The 17,773-nt window shown below is 45.8% G+C and overlaps 1 protein-coding gene across 1 annotated transcript in view; it reads right to left on the reverse strand.

The window, feature by feature from the left end:
* Positions 1–12,615, reverse strand: part of fancm (FA complementation group M) — a 118,014-nt gene extending 105,399 nt beyond the window's left edge. The window contains exons 1-4 of the mRNA XM_078234159.1: positions 12,066–12,615; positions 9,656–9,828; positions 9,337–9,414; positions 3,828–3,986 (exon numbers count right to left, since the gene is read on the reverse strand). Coding sequence (XP_078090285.1) covers positions 3,828–3,986; positions 9,337–9,414; positions 9,656–9,828; positions 12,066–12,615 — 960 coding nt within the window. The remainder of the gene's footprint in view (positions 1–3,827; positions 3,987–9,336; positions 9,415–9,655; positions 9,829–12,065) is intronic.
* Between the last annotated feature and the right edge of the window lie 5,158 nt (positions 12,616–17,773).

The raw sequence follows: 17,773 nt of genomic DNA on the forward strand, positions 1-17,773 counted from the left end.
GCCATCTTGAATGTGCATTAACCAGGATAAGGAACATATGTGCCATAAACAGTCCTGCAAAGTCCAAGTGCAATCGCGACAATGGTCAACCTGGCCTTTCCCTCGGATGTCTAGCTGTTGGTGACGGCAATGACTGTTGGGTTTGACAAATCAGGCACTGGCTAACCATTCCTTCAATCTCTTTGTCGATGCCCAGCCACCAGGCGTAGCTTCAGGTCGGTTTCTTCATCCTACTTTGCCCAGGGTGGACAACATACAATTCCTGCAGTAAAAGCTGTCGCCCCTGGGGTGGCATTATAACACAAGCCCCCTGCCCCTCCATGATGACACGCCATCCTCACATGTTGGGCCGGATTCTCCGACCTCGCTCGCAGCCGGGATTCTCCCATCCCACTGTAGTAAACGGAGATTTGGCCGAGCGCCAAATTCTCTGTCCGCGCTGTCAGCAGCGGTGGGACATATTGGCCTTTATCTCTATCCTATGCTGTAGGTAAGGTATGATCTGCTCTGACTGGTCATTGTGCCAACCTTGCAGCATCCAAGGGTCAATGGCCCCAACAACAAAAACAAAATCCATGCTTTTAGGAATGAGAGAAAATTACATCAATTTTTACTCAAACATCTAAAAGAATGATAGAAACTGGTTATAGACAATTATAACACATTGAAACAAAATAAATATATTGCAGATGATGAAAAGATTCAGCATCAAGCAGAATGTGTACAGGAAAGGGGAGTAAAGGTTGATGTTTTTAGCATAACCTCCATCAGAAGTGGAAGATTCAGTAAGTAGTCTCACAACATCAGGTTAAAGTCCAAGTTTTATTTGGTAGCACGAGCTTTCGGAGCGCCGCTCCTTCATCAGGCGAGTGCAGGGTTTGTTTCACAAACAGGGCATATATAGACACAAACTCAGTTACAAGATAACGGTTGGAATGCGAGTCTTAACAGGTAATCAAGTCTTTACAAGTGCAGACAATGTGAGTGGAGAGAAGGTTAAGCACAGGTTAGAGAGATGTGTATTGTCTCCAGCCAGGACAGTTAGTGAGATTTTGCAAGCCCAGGCAAGTCGTGAGGGTTACAGATAGTGTGACATGAACCCAAGATCCCGGTTGAGGCCGTCCTCATGTGTGCGGAACTTGGCTATCAGTTTCTGCTCAGCGATTTTGCGTTGTCGTGTGTTGTGAAAGCCGCCTTGGAGAATGCTTACCCGAAGATCAGAGGCTGAATGCCCTTGACTGCTGAAGTGTTCCCCAACAGGAAGGGAACACTCTTGCCTGGTAATTGTCGAACAGTGTCCACTCATCCGTTGTCGCAGCGTCTGCATGGTCTCACCAATCTACCATGCCTTGGGACATCCATTCCTGCAGCGTATCAGGTAGACAACATTGGCCGAGTTGCAAGAGTATGTACCGTGTACCTGGTGGATCGTGTTCTTACGTGAGATGATGGCATCCGTGTCGATGATCCGGCACGTCTTGCAGAGGTTGCTGTGGCAGGGTTGTGTGGTGTCGTGGTCACGGTCTCCTGAAGGCTGGGTAGTTTGCTGCGTACAATGGTCTGTTTGAGGTTGCGCGGTTGTTTGAAGGCAAGTAGTGGGGGTGTGGGGATGGCCTTGGTGAGATGTTCGTCTTCATCAATGACATGTTGAAGGCTCTGGAGAAGATGTCGTAACTTCTCCGCTCCGGGAAAGTACTGGACGACGAAGGGTACTCTGTCCGCCGTGTCCCGTGTTTGTCTTCTGAGGAAGTCGGTGCGGATTTTCACTGTGGTGTGTCGGAACTGTCAATCGATGAGTCGAGCGCCATATCCTGTTCTTACGAGGGCGTCTTTCAGCATCTATTGCGATGCTTCTCATCTGAGCAGATCCTGTGTATACGGAGGGTTTGTCCGTAGGGGATGGCTTCTTTAACGTGTTTAGGGTGGAAGCTGGAGAAGTGGAGCATAGTGAGGTTATCCGTGAGCTTGCGGTACAGTGAAGTGCTGAGGTGACCGTCCTTGATGGAGATGCGTGCCCAAGAATGCAACCGATTTCAGAGAGTAGTCCATGGGGAGTTTGATGGTGGGATGGAACTTGTTGATGTCATCATGTAGTTGTTTCAGTGATTGTTCGCCATGAGTCCAAAAGGAAGAAAATGTCATCAATGTATCTAGTGTATAGCATCGGTTGAAGGTCCTGTGCAGTGAAGAAGTCTTGTTTGAACCTGTGCAAGAAGATGTTGACATATTGAGGTGCAAATTTGGTCCCAATGGCCGTTCCATGTGAGTGGATGAACTGGTTGTTGAAGGTGAAGATATTGTGGTCCAGGATGAAACGAATGAGTTGCAGAATTGCGTCTGGAGATTGGCAGTTGTTGGCATTGAGTACTGAGGCAGTTGCAGCAATGCCGTCATTGTGAGGGATACTGGTGTAGAGTGCCGAAGAGTGTTCCTGGTTCAACTGCTCCATGGGTGCTGAGTTTCCGTAAGGAGTCCGTAGTGTCGCGACAGAAGCTAGGGGTTCTTTGTACGATGGGTTTCAGGATGCCCTCAACGTAGCCAGAGAGATTCTCACACAGGGTCCCATTGCCTGATACAATGGGACGGCCGGGTGGGTTGGCCTCGTGTATCTTCGGGAGGCAGTAGAGATCTCCAACATGAGGATATCAACATCATCCACATCATGAAGTGGAAGATGTTACAGATGAGCAGTACTTGGAACAGAAAATAGAAAGCTGCCGGATACAAAGGCTTATTGATATTCCAAAGTTTCTCAGAGTCAAAAGCAAGATCTTATAAATTTGTTTAGACACATGGAAAAAAAAACACTATTTGACAACAAGTTTCATGAAGGAATCTAAGATTTGCAACCATAACTGCAAGTTCACCCATTGGATTTCTGATCTTTCTTCTTCAGTACTGCACTGTACATTTTGGTTTACATACTACCTTACATACTCCACAAATTGGCCATGTCTAAACAACGCTATCTTTCACTTTTAGCACAGTCAAGCTCCAATTTTATTTATTTTTTAAATGAGAACCATAATTTTTAATATAAACCACAGCATTGGATGTTTAAATTTAAACTTTTCTCCTTCCCAAATTTTTTACTATACCTTTTGACAGAAGCAATAATGAATCCTAGCACTGCTGCCTCACAGCGCCAGAGACCTGGGTTTGATTCCCGGCTTGGGTCACTGTCTGTGTGGAGTCTGCACGTTCTCTGTGTCTGCGGCGGTTTCCTCCCACAGTCCAAAAGACATGCTGGTTAGGTGCATTGGCCGTTCTAAATTCTCCCTCAGTGTACCCGAACAGGCGCCGGAGTGTGGCGACAAGGGGATTTTCACAGTAACTTCATTGCAGTGTTAATGTAAGCCTTTTGTGACTAATAAATAAACTAACTTAGAATAACCTTATTTCAATCGTAAGCTAAGGAAAAGAGCAAATTAAAATGAGGGTAAAAATCTTTAGCAAAACTTCCTCTAATTTTTTTGTACTGCACGGCGATACGTTTACATGCTTGGGCCCTTTCAATTCTTACATGCGGTCACACTTGAAGGGGCCAATTTATGTTTGGCCTGCACAGGAACATTGCGGGCCATGCAGCTTAGAGGAAACATTGATCTTAAACATAATTTAGAAGTTTAATTACAATTTTGATGTTAAAACTCACAAACATGCTGTACTTCAAATCAGCACTGAAACTGGTACCAAGGAATTAGAAAAAAGATGCCAGTGGATGGAAGAGACTGAAATCTGAAAAGTTAGACATTTCACCATTCAGCTAAGATTACACTAAAGTCAGTTAACTTCACCCCATTCTCTAAAGAGAAAATAACACCTACCTGTAGGTATAAAGACCGGATAGCAATCAGCTCAGAACCCAGGGGAACAACAAACTTCTCCACGTGTCTCTGGTGCGAGTAGGGCTGGATGTCCAGGGAATCTTCAGACCTCACCTCCAGATGCGAAATCATCAGGTTTGAAAGAACTTGTTGTACAGCCTGTCATATTAACACAACACTTATATAATATATGCTTCCATCAAACATCTTGAGCAAATTACCAATTCTTGTATCCTTCACCTCCCCAATGCTGTCCAAATCCTTTCAATCCTACTTTTGTCCTCCTATGGGGGCAACACATTTTCTCAAGTTACTTACAAGTGCTCCTAACTGCCTTACTGCCACAATATCTCTGCAGTTTTCAATGTGCTCAGCCACCCTAATGCTCCAGCTTTGACGTCCTTGTCCACCCACGAAACCTTCACCATCAGACGCCTCAATCCTCGAATAGGAACCATCTTAGCTCCCTCAAGTACAATCGCACAGGACTTGACAACTGATTTTGCCATCAACTATCAGATTTGCTGCTTAAAATCAAGTTCCATTAGAACATTGGCTAACCTCCACCTTTTCCCCCCATTGTCAACTTCTGCTTATATCTCGAACAATAAAATAACTTTCTCACCAAGCTGATCCACCCATTCTCTGACCATGCCAGCCCTGAGCCACAATTCTCTACCTTGTTTATTGCCCATCTCCTCCATGCCTCCCCTGAACTCAACTCATTCACATGCCCCCCGACACTTTCACCCACTGCGACCTCATTCCCTACCTCCTCCTTTATGCCCACTGGCATTATGAATGGTTCCCTCTCCAGAGGCACTTCTTCCATTTCAAAGTGCACTGATCAATTCACCTTAAAAAAAAACTATTTGACCTCCCTATCCTTGCAAATTACTGCCCAACCTCCAAACTTCTTGAACATATTTATGAGATATGAAATGATGTTGCCGGTATTTAAAATTTTATTCATAAGGAATGATTGGATAGGCTAGGGGTTTTTTTGGAGCAGAGAAGGCTGAGGGGAGACTGAATTGAAGTGTACAACATTATGATGGGTTTAGATAGAGTGGATAGGAAGGCTTTGAAGCTAATATTAATACCTGCTCATTACTAGATGCAAGCATGTCTCAGGCAATTATAAATAAAAAATACACAGTTTTGGCATTCAAAATCTTTGTGTACAAATAATAGAATAGCCCAATGGCACTATTGGTTGATGTATTCATGCAGGAGAATCATAAAACTTGGACAAGGGTAAAATCATCTGAAATCCCAAACAAGGTGCTACTTTGCTACAACCCAGTTAAGATTGTGTTGCATCGATTACGCACTGAAATTTTGCCTTACTCTTGCATTTTCCATATCCTCCAGTGACAGAGTCAATATGACTCGTTTGGTAACTCTTCATAGACAGAAGATTGGCATTCAAGTCTCATTTCACATCAGAACACAGTCTAGGCTTATACTCCAAAACAGCATTGATGAGCAATCTGATTATTGGTGCTATCTTTCGGATAATAAGCTTATCTGAAGTCTGGTCAGCCTGCTAAATGGACATGGCACAATTTGAAGATCAGAAAGTTCTTCTGCTATCCTGAACTATTTCCACCCAGGAGCCACTACCAAAACAGATCAGTTCGTCATTTATTTAAATTTATTTCTGGGACCTCGCTGTGTCTTCATTACAGTGACTACGCTCACATGGCTGTGAAACAACATGGACATCCATAGGATATGAAAGGTATCAGACATTTCTCAAATTGCAGTCTATATTAATGACCTAGATGATGGTGTTGTAAGCTCTGTCGGCAAGTTTGCAAATGACATTATGTTATTAGTGTTAGGTGAGGAGGATAAAGCTACAATCTCATCTATATCCGACAGACGTTTCACACCTGGCCAACGTCACAACATAGGTAAATGCAAGGTCACGTCTGTGGGTGAGGTTAATGCTAAGCATGGCTGGTATGGAAAAGGGGGCAGTTACAATACAGGACAAGTTTGTGAAGGTGCACGATCAATGCCACAAAGCTACAGAGTATCAAGTTTGACAAGAACAATTCAGTATAAATGAAAATAGTTGTAGTGCTCCTATAGATGATTTTTATTAGACTTTATTGGATATGCCCCAAAAAAGGTTCAAGGACCACCACTGAATGATCTCTAGACAAAATACCCGTAGTTATGATGATAGGGTTTATACAACTGGATCTTATTTTGGAGAAGTTGCAAGGAGATTTAATTCAAGTGTTTAATATTTAATTACTTATACGATGTAAATAGGTTAGGGAAAACAAGAGGACCCCAAAGCTCATCTACCAGTTACAAGGCACAAGTCAGAAACGTGGTAGAGTACTCTCCATTTGACTGCACAGTATAGCTCCAACAACAATCAAGAAGCTTGATGCAGCCAGAACAAAGAAATCCACTTTAATGGCACTTCATCCACCACCTTAAACATTCACTCCCTTGACCATCGACACACAGTAGTACCAACTACAAGTTGTACATCAGCAACTCGACAAGTCTCCTTCAACACTCTCCAAACCTGTAACCTTTACTACCTAGAAGGACAAGGGCTGCAGATGCATTGGGAATACCATTACCCAGTCATTCCTCCCCATGGCACATGTAATCCTAATTTGCAACTATATCACCATTACTTCTGTTACTGGGTCAAATATCCGGACTTTGGGTGTATCTACACCAGATGGACTGCAGCAATTCAAGGCGGCGGCCCACCATCACCTGCAAGGGCAATAGGGGATGAGCAACAAGTGCTGGTTTTGCCTGCTATGCCCATATGCCAAGAATCAAAAACATACATATAGTATGGGAACATGCATATAATATGGGAATAATGACAGGGAAAGACTCATTGGTCCATCTGGTCAGTCGTATATATGAGTGATAGCTTGGCCCATAACTTCCGATCTCTAGAAAGTGACACCGTGACCCCACCACCCTCCTGCCAACCCAGAAGCCCCACACAAGGACTGCACGGCAATTCCTGAGAAGTTCAAACTTCCATGCGCTGGGAACCATTCGATACTCCAATTTAAATCATGCACTTCGGATGATTCTGACCGTCTTACCAGAATAGTTACCCAGCAAAGGTTAGAAGAATTAAAGCCGCTTCTAACTCTAGTACTAACCCCACCACCACTCCCATTCCAACAGATCAGCCTGACTCCATCCCTTTGCTCCCTCCATTTTGATTGGATTTGTCACATGTATTAACATACAGTGAAAAGTATTGTTTCTTGCGCACTATGTAGATAAAATATACCATTCATAGAGAAGGAAACTAGAAAGTGCAAAATGTGGTGTTACAGTCATAGCTGGGTGTAGAAAAAGATCAACTTAATGCAGGGTAAGTCCATTCAAAAGTCTGACAGCAGCAGGGAAGAAGCTGTTCTTGAGTCGGTTGGTATGTGACCTCAGACTTTTGTATCTTTTTCCCGACGGAAGGTGGTAGAAGAGAGAATGGCCGGGGTGCATGGGGTCCTTAATTATGCCGGCTGCTTTGCCGAGGCAGCGGGAAGTGTAGATTGAGTCAATGGATGGGAGGCTGGTTTGCGTGTTGGATTGGGCTACATTCACGACCTTTTGGAGTTCCTTGCGGTCTTGGACAGAGCAGGAGCCATACCAAGTTGTGATACAACCAGAAAGAATGCTTTCTATGATGCACCTGTAAAGGTTGGTGAGAGTCGTAGCTGACATGCCAAACTTCCTTAATCTTCTGAGAAAGTAGAGGCATTGGTGGGTTTTCTTAACTATAGTATCGGCATGGGGTGGGGGACTTGGACACCTAAAAACTTGAAGCCAGTAGAACTTACTACCCCTTCACCCCGGCCATGCCCACCCTATTCTACCCCAATTACTGCACATACTTACCTCCTCCCTGGCTTTGCAAAGTGGCTGGGACATTAATCCCTATCCTTCTATTTTGCTACACCCCCTCTCTTCAACATCATGCCATCATCAACCCATCACATTTCTGCCTCTCGTCAGCTCTGAAGTCTCATACGGACTTGAAACATTAAATCAGTTTCTCTCTCCACAGATACTGCGAGACCTGAGTTTTTTCAGCATTTTCTGCTTTAATTTATAAAATGGTTTCCAGCATTCCCGACATGAATTTTATGTAGTATAAAAGCAACTCAAATTTATTTTAACAGTGGCAATGATATCGGGCCTCTATGCGTAAATAGGATATCATAGAAAGCATCCTTCCAGGATGTATCACAGCTTGGTATAGCTTCTGCTCCGACCAAGACCGCGAGAAACTACAAAGGGTTGTGAACGTAGCCCAGTCCATCACGCCAACCAGCCTTCCATCCATCGACTCGGTCTACACTTCCCGCTGCCTCGGAAAAGCAGCCAGCATAATCAAGGACCCCATGCACCAGGACATATTTGCTTCCACCTTTTTCCGTCGGGAAAAAGATACAGAAGTCTGAGATCGTGCACCAACCAACTCAAGAACAGCTCCTTCTTTACTGCCATCAGACTTTTGAATGGACCTACCTTATATTAAGTTAATCTTTCTCTGCACTCTAGCTATGACTTTAACACTACATTATGCACCCTTTCCTTTCCTTCTCCCTATGTATTCTATGAACGGTATGCTTTGTCTATATAGCACGCAGGAAACAATACCTTTTCACTGTATACCAATACATGTGACAATAAATTAAATAATAAACCTAGCGCCTTGTGACTGCATGCTTGCATGCAGACAAGTAGCAAGATACATAAATACAGCCATATTCGTCATTGCTATCTATATCAATTTGTCATAACCATTATATTTAGTTCCAGTGAAGGTATGCTGTGTATTGTTTTGTTTCTAATCTTTGGGTACATGTAGCCCAAATTCTGTTTTAAAAAAAACTGGGTCAACACCTCATTTAGGACAATAATTGACAAATCAGCTACAGTAAAACCAGACATCTGTAGAATAAATTAGGAATTAACTATAGTGTTTAGCAATGGCAATAAAAAGATAGCATCAAGCATGTAGCTGAATAAGGCAATACATCAAGATTAAATAACAATATTCCAGAATTTCAACTCAATTGCATGACAGGCACAGAGATAAAAAAATGACTCAAGTTAAAAGTTAATGCATGGTACTTATAATGCAGCACTTTTGATTCCATCCAAAACCCTCAGTCAACTGAAGATTGTCATCAAATGTTGCTTATAAAGAGATTTTGTACTTCTCTTGTATTCCAATAACAAATAGCATTTTAATGACTTCATTTAGTACAAAACAGAAAATCATATCCAAGCAGTTCTTTATAGTACAAAAAACGACAAGGCTCCAAGACAAACATATGGACACCCTCCATCCTATAATGTTGTAATTTCAAGTTTTTTCTTCCATGTTTATCTTTCTTCAACGTTTGTACATTGCAATTACCCGGTCTTCAGAAAATTAAAGATGAACTGTGAAATCATACAATCTATCCAATACGTGAAACCTGTACGAGTAACTCACCTTCATGTCACTACCCGGCGTTGCAGTCAAAGCCAGAACACGGAACTGAAGTGTATAATTACATAGCTCCCGAACAACCTTCAAGAGAAAGACGAAATGATAAAAGAAAAATCACAAGACGTTATGATAGGGTTTATAGAACTGGATCTTATTATTTTGAGAAGTTTCAAGAAGATTTGATTCAAGTGTTTAATATTTAATTAGCCTATCGCTGTAGTTAGGTTAGGGAAAACAAGAGGACCCCAAACCCATGCTCACCAGGTACAAGGCACAAATTACAATACGAGGGTGTATATGCACAACCTTTGCAATACTGTACCTGGCAGTAAGCGTGATTCCCTAATGCCTTGTGAGCTTCATCCACAACCAAACACTTCACATCAGCAGCTGGGCAAGCTTGACGAGAAAGGTCATTCATCATAACCTGCGGTGTGAGGAAGACAACTCGTTTGGCATTCCAAATATTCTGGCGATTCACTGCCTGTGTCTGTCCTGCAAAAGTTATTGAATGCTTAGCTAAATATCAATTTTAATCCATGCACTTTTACAAAAAATGAACGGAGGGAGAGGACTTATAATTAAAAATGGCATTTGCAGGACGTTACATTGGCACTGTGTATTCAGGAACTAACAATCAAAGGCAAAAAGCAAGGTCCAAATGTAGATTTGATTCTCATTCTGCTCAATTCTCACAAACAGTTGCAGTAACTGAGGAGACGGGATGCGAAGCAAAGATTGTAAAATCTCCTTGTGGAAGAGAAAAAAAATCAGAAAGAAGGATTTTGAATGGCAGGGTCTAATTTTTCTCAATAGCCAGCTACAGACCACTGATGATAACCTACCCAGTTCCCTGCTCTTGACAGTAAAGATGAAATGGCCAGTTAAAGATTGGGATATTTATCAGAATAAACTTACATCTTAGTGACACTAACTTTGCATTTGCTTGCCCCTTCAAATCAGGGTACAGTCAAAAGAATTTATAAAAAGGGGAGTTCATGTGATTTATTTCTCAGCCTTCAGAAGGTATAACTTGCAAGAATGTTTATAAATAATCAAATTACAGCAGCCAAATAAGCTCTCAAGTAAAGGTTTATGATTTTGGAATCCTATTAAACATAGTCATTGTAGCAGCTTCCAATTGAAGAATTCTAAAAAATGTGTCAAATCAAATAAAACCCAGAAATAGTAACATATGTTGAGTCCACTATAAGTATATGCAGTCCGCCTATTCTTGGCCATGTATTTTGAACTTTGTCTGTTACTACTATTGTTGAAGGATGACTACATAAAATGTAATCCTAATAACCAGGTTGATGCAGATACATTCACTACCATTATAGAGCAAACAATGTTGGGAGTTAATACTGTCCTATTATGTCTGGTACAATCTTCATTAGCTGCAAGTGCTCTAACAGTAATCAAATAGCTAAGAATGGAACCCAAAAAGGGATAGTCCCATTGAACTGGACAAGAGGAGAGGCATTAGTAGAGGATAGTATGTTTAACCACCTCAACAACTACAATTAAGAAATGGAAGGAGAATGCCCCATGCTTCCAGGCACAGATGAAGTCATTTATGACTGACTTTGGTGAAGGTTTTATTAGTACTATTGTAGGGCCAGAAGCCTGTTGGGGTGATTCAAACAGGAAACTGTGGGAAAGATGGTCATGTATTTGGACACTCAAGGACAGAAAATGCTGGAAAACCTCAGGAGGTCTAAAAGCATCTGTAGAGAGAACACAGAGTTAACGTTAAGTTTGGATGATTTTTTGTCATCCAAACTTGAAATATTAGCTCTGTTCTCTTAAAAAAATATGGTAACTGCTTAATTACAGGAAGGATGTGGAGACTTTGGAGAGGATGCAGGATGCTGCTTGGACTAGATGGTATGAAGTATAAGGAGAGGTTGTTTTCTCTGGAGCAGCGGAGGCTGAGGGGAGACCTGAGAGGAGTCTATAAAATTATGAGAGTTTACAGTCAGAATCTCTTTCCCAGAGTTGAAATGTCTAATACTAGGGGTCATGCATTTAAGGTGAGGGGGGAAAAGTTCAAAGGAGATGTGAGGGACAGATTATTTTTAAAAATAGAGTGGTAGGTGTCTGGAACGCACTGCTGGGGTGGTGGTGCAGGCAGATATGATAGGGGCGTTTAAATAAGTACATGAATATGCAAGGGAGAGAGAGATATGGACCAAGGGCAGGCAGAAGGGATTAGTTTAATTTGGCGTCATGTTTGGCACAACATTACAGGCCAAAGGGCCTGTTCCTATGCTGTACTGTTTTATGTATTGGACAACACCACCTAACCCATGGAAACTGGGGTGCAAATGCAACACTTCTATCCAGTCTTGGTGCAGATTTGCTTACCCAGGCCTTTCCTGCTCTTGTGGGTTGGTGCAGTTTAAACATTATCTGACAATGGGGCGGCACAGTGGTTAGCCCTGCTGCCTCACAGCGCCAGGAATCCGGGTTCGATTCACGGTTTGGGTAACCGTCTGTGAGGAGTTTGCACATTCTCCCCATGTCAGCGTGGATTTCCTCCGGGTGCTCCAGTTTCCTCCCACAGTCCAAAGATGTGCGGGTTAGGTGGATTGGCCGTGTTAAATTAACCCTTAGTGTCAGAGGGATTAGCTAGGGTAAATGCATGGGGTTATGGGGATAGGGCCTGGGTGGGATTGTGGTCAGTGCAGTCTCGATGGCACTGTAGGGATTCTATGACAATCCGTTACCTGTCATCTCTGTCATGTGCTCCTGCGGGATGCCCATCACCTTGTAACAAGCTTCGATCTGCTGAGCTACCAGGGGTTTAGTGGGGGCCATGAACACGATCTTGCCCGAGGGGTACCAGCGGTAGAAGTTGTACATGAGCACGGCGGCGATGAAGGTCTTGCCCAGGCCGGTGGGCAGACACACCAGCGTGTTGTGGAAGAGGGCCGCCTGGGCCATGTCGAACTGGTAGCTTCGCAGCGGGTAGTTGACGGGGTAAATCCACACATCGCCCGAGGACAGGTCGAAGCCCGGGAGGGTGGCGGGCGGCGGGCCGGGGGAGGCCGGCCTGGGGCTGGCCAGGCTCCGCTCAGCCTCAAACACCGCCACCAGCAGCACGTCGTCATCCTCCCCGTCCGGGAAGCCATCCGAGGCCGAGGCCGGGGCTGAGCGGCCGGCGGGCCCGGGCCCGGCCTCGGCGCTCCTCCCGCCCGGGCGCTGCGATCCGGCCTTGCTGCCCCAGCTCTGGAACAAGGTCCTCTGGCGCCCGCCGCTCATTCGAGAAACTTCCATAAACCCCTCAGTGCCGTGGGTCGGGCGGCATGGTTTATACTGGTTTAACGCTGGTTTATACTAGTCGAACGCTGGTTTCAATGGTTTATTCCGGGTTTGTCGATAGTTTAATTTTGAAGCCGCCGCTTGTCATTCGAATCTGGCGCATTTTTGTGACGTGGCGACATCAAAGCCCCGCCCCCTCCCCCGTTGCTAGGAGACGAACCGCAGCCTCCTGACTGCCCCTCACTGGACACAACTCCCACTGGACACCTGGACACAGCGACACTCCCACTGGACACCTGGACACAGCGACACTCCCACTGGACACCTGGACACAGCGACACTCCCACTGGACACCTGGACACAGCGACACTCCCACTGGACACCTGGACACAGCGACCCTCCCACTGGACACCTGGACATAGCGTCACTCTCACTGGACACCTGGACACAGCGACACTCCCACTGGACACCTGGACACAGCGACACTCCCACTGGACACCTGGACACAGCGACCCTCCCACTGGACACCTGGACATAGCGTCACTCTCACTGGACACCTGGACACAGCGACACTCCCACTGGACACCTGGACACAGCGACACTCCCACGGGACACCTGGACACAGCGACATTTCCACTGGACACCTGGACACAGCGACATTTCCACTGGACACCTGGACACAGCGACACTCCCACTGGACACCTGGACATAGCGTCACTCTCACTGGACACCTGGACACAGCGACACTCCCACTGGACACCTGGACACAGCGACACTCCCACTGGACGCCTGGACACAGCGACACTTCCACTGGACGCCTGGATACAGCGACACTCCCATTGGACACCTGGACACAGCGACGCTCCCACTGGACACCTGGACACAGCGACGCTCCCACTGGACATCTGGACACAGCGACCCTCCCACTGGACAACTGGACACAGTGACACTTCCACTGGACGCCTGGATACAGCGACACTCCCATTGGACACCTGGACACAGTGACGCTCCCACTGGACACCTGGACACAGCGACGCTCCCACTGGACATCTGGACACAGCGACCCTCCCACTGGACAACTGGACACAGTGACACTTCCACTGGACACCTGGACACAGCGACACTCCCACTGGACATCTGGACACAGCGACACTTCCACTGGACACCTGGACACAGTGACACTCCCACTGGACACCTGGACACAGCGACACTCCCACTGGACACCTGGACACAGTGACACTCCCACTGGACGCCTGGATACAGCGACACTCCCATTGGCCACCTGGACACAGCGACACTCCCACTGGACACCTGGACACAGCGACACTCCCACTGGACACCTGGAAATAGCGACACTCCCACTGGACACCTGGACACAGCGTCATTTCCACTGGACATCTGGACACAGCGACACTCCCACTGGACACCTGGACACAGTGACGCTCCCACTGGACACCTGGACACAGCGATGCTCCCACTGGACATCTGGACACAGCGACACTCCCACTGGACAACTGAACACAGTGACACTTCCACTGGACACCTGGACACAGCAACACTCCCACTGGACATCTGGACACAGCGACACTTCCACTGGACACAGCGACACTCCCACTGGACATCTGGACACAGCGATACTCCCACTGGACACCTGGACGCAGTGACACTCCCACTGGACACCTGGACACAGCGACACTCCCACTGGACACCTGGACACAGCGAAACCCCTACTAGACGCAGTAACACTCCCATTGGACACCTGGACACAACAACACTCCCACTGGACATCTGGACACAGTGACACTCCCATTGGTCACAGTGACACTCCCACTGGACACCTGGACACAGTGACACTCCCACTGGACACAACGTCCACTGGAAATCTGGACACAGTGACACTCCCACTGGACACAGTGACACTCCCACTGGACACAGTGACACTCCCCCTGGACACAACTTCCACTGGAAATCTGGACACAGCGACACTCCCACTGGACACAACTCCCACTGGACATCTGGACACAGTGACACTCCCACTAGAAATCTGGACACAACTCAGAGTGGACATCTGGACATGATGGCTCTCCCACTGGATACCTGGATGCAGTGACATTCCCACTGGACACAACTCCCACTGGACACCTGGACACAGTGACACTCCCACTGGGCACAACTCCCACTGAACATCTGGACAGAGTGACACTCCCACTGGACACATGGACACAGTGACCTGCCACTGGACACATAAACACAGTGACACTCCCACTGGACACATGCACACAGTGACACTCCCACTGGGCACAATTCCCACTGAACATCTGGACAGAGTGACACTCCCACTGGACACATGGACATGCTGACACTCTCACTGAACACAGTGACACTCCCACTGGACACCTGGACACGCTGACACTCCCACTGATACAATGACACTCCCACTGGACACATAAACACAGTGACACTCCCACTGGACACATAGACACAGTGACACTTCTGCTGGACATGGTGACATTCCTACTGGGTGCAGTGACCTGAATTTTGGCCCAGTCAGAAGAGCTCTGCACCTCACTGAGAATGAATGAGGCATGGAGAGCTTCTGACTGCGACGGAATTCTCCTATCTGGCTCTAGGTCCCATGATGTGGAGATGCCGGCGTTGGACTGGGGTAAACACAGTAAGAAGTTTAACAACACCAGGTTAAAGTCCAACAGGTTTATTTGGTAGCAAAAGCCACACAAGCTTTCGAGGCTCTAAGCCCCTTCTTCAGGTGAGTGGGAATTCTGTTTGTTCTGTCTGTTTGTGAACAGAATTCCCACTCACCTGAAGAAGGGGCTTAGAGCCTCGAAAGCTTGTGTGGCTTTTGCTACCAAATAAACCTGTTGGACTTTAACCTGGTGTTGTTAAACTTCTAGGTCCCATGGCAGTGTCAGGGACAGGGAATGTTTCCTGCTGCAGAGGCTGATGGGGAATCTCATGGTATCTTCTGTCCCTCATGTCATTAATTATGCAAATATGTGCCCTGCCATCATATCGGTTCAACATATTTAAAAAGCATCCGAACATCCTTAATGTCAGTGCAAACTACAAAGGTGTCTGGAAGGAGAGGTGAAGGTCCAACACCGAAGTTTAGGGACACCCTCCTGTATGGCCTCCGGAACCATGTTGGGGTCGGAGGAATATATTTCCTCCGGCTGATGGGAGGAGGTTGAGAGGGGAAACCAACCCTGTGTGGGTGCAGGTGGCAGATGCCCACGCTGTTCAGGAGAGGTCAGCAATACAATGTCACAGAACCACAGAATTCCTACAGTACAGAAGGAGGCCATTCAGCCCATCGGGTCATGCACTGACTCCCCGAAAGAACATCTTACCCAGGCCCACCCCATTGCCCTATCGTAACCCCGCACATTTACCATGGCTAATACACATAATCTACACATTTTTGGACACTAAGGGACAATTTAGCATGGCCAATTCACCTAACCTGCACATCTTGGACTGTGGGTGGAAACTCACACAGAATGAGGAGAATGTGCAAACTCTACACAGTCACCCAAGGTCCATGGCACTGTGGGGATCCACAAGAGGATGAACAACCTCATTCGCTCCGCCAGGGTAAGTAACCCCAAAGCTAGTTGTTTAAACCACAGGACCAATATGTCAGGGTACATGAGCCTCGGTGGTAATGGCATAATTCTGCCTCGCAACTACCTAAATCTCCTCAGTGCCCTGTCTAACATCTTAACATTGTCCTAAAGTGTAATGCCCAGAACTGGACACAGTGCTCAAGTTGGAGCCTCATGATTGTTATTATAAAGGTTTAGCATAATCTTCTTGATTTTGTACTTTATGCCTGTGTTTTACAAAGATCCTTATACCATTATGATAGCCTTCTCAAATCCTGTTGTAAATGTTAATAAGTTGTTAAGGCAAAATAATTGCCAATTAACAGTAAGTATAGAAAATTTTAATAACAAATGTTCTTTATCAAAAGTACAGCAAAGTGATTCCATTAAAGTAAACCCAGTTAAACATTACTGAGCAGCAGACAAAATAGCAAACTGTGCTTGTGCATCAAGCAAATAACAATGCTGTTGACTTTGTGTGTGTGACCTCCTGGACAGGTCACCAAGGTCTGTTAAACAATGTTTCAACCTGTTTCTGTCTTCAAAAAGAAATGATGTGGAGATGCTGGTGTTGGACTGGGGTGAACACAGTAAGAGTTTTAACAACACCAGGTTAAAGTCCAACAGGTTTATTTGGTAGCAAATGCCATTAGCTTTCGGAGCGCTGCTCCTTCGTCAGATGGAGTGGATATCTGGTCTCAAACAGGGCATACAGAGACACAAAATCAAGTTACAGAATACTGATTAGAATGCGAATCTCTACAACCAACCAGGTCTTAAAGATACAGACAATGTGAGTGGAGGGAGCATTAAGCACAGGTTAAAGAGATGTGTATTGTCTCCAGACAGGACAGCCAGTGAGATTCTGCAAGTCCAGCAGGCAAGCTGTGGGGGTTACTGATAGTGTGACATAAATCCAAGATCCCGGTTTAAGCCCGGAACTTGGCTATCAGTTTCTGCTCAGCGACTCTGCACTGTCGTGTGTCGTGAAGGCCACCTTGGAGAACGCTTACCCGAAGATCAGAGGCTGAAAAGAGGCAGAAGATCAGCCTCTGATCTTCGGGTAAGCGTTCTCCAAGGCGGCCTTCATTGCGGTGTTATTGTAAGTCAACTTGTGACTAATAAACTTTAAAACTTTAAACACACAGGTAAATAAATAAAATAGCAGCCAAGGCTGCCTTGAGGCAGTGCCCCAATTCTTGCAAACTTACATCATGGCTGTTCTATGATTCTGCGTGAGAGAGGACTCCACCCTTGGGCATGATTGGTCCTTCAAGCCAGGTAACCCTCTTCTGCTGCGCTGTCTTAAAGAGATAGTAAGAAGTTTAACAACACCAGGTTAAAGTCCAACAGGTTTATTTGGTAGCAAAAGCCACACAAGCTTTCGAGGCTCTGAGCCCCTTCTTCAGGTGAGGAAGGGGCTCAGAGCCTCGAAAGCTTGTGTGGCTTTTGCTACCAAATAAACCTGTTGGACTTTAACCTGGTGTTGTTAAACTTCTTACTGTGTTTACCCCAGTCCAACGCCGGCATCTCCACATCTTAAAGAGATA

The sequence above is a fragment of the Mustelus asterias genome, chromosome 18, assembly GCF_964213995.1.
Source record: "Mustelus asterias chromosome 18, sMusAst1.hap1.1, whole genome shotgun sequence".
Classification (NCBI taxonomy): domain Eukaryota; kingdom Metazoa; phylum Chordata; class Chondrichthyes; order Carcharhiniformes; family Triakidae; genus Mustelus; species Mustelus asterias.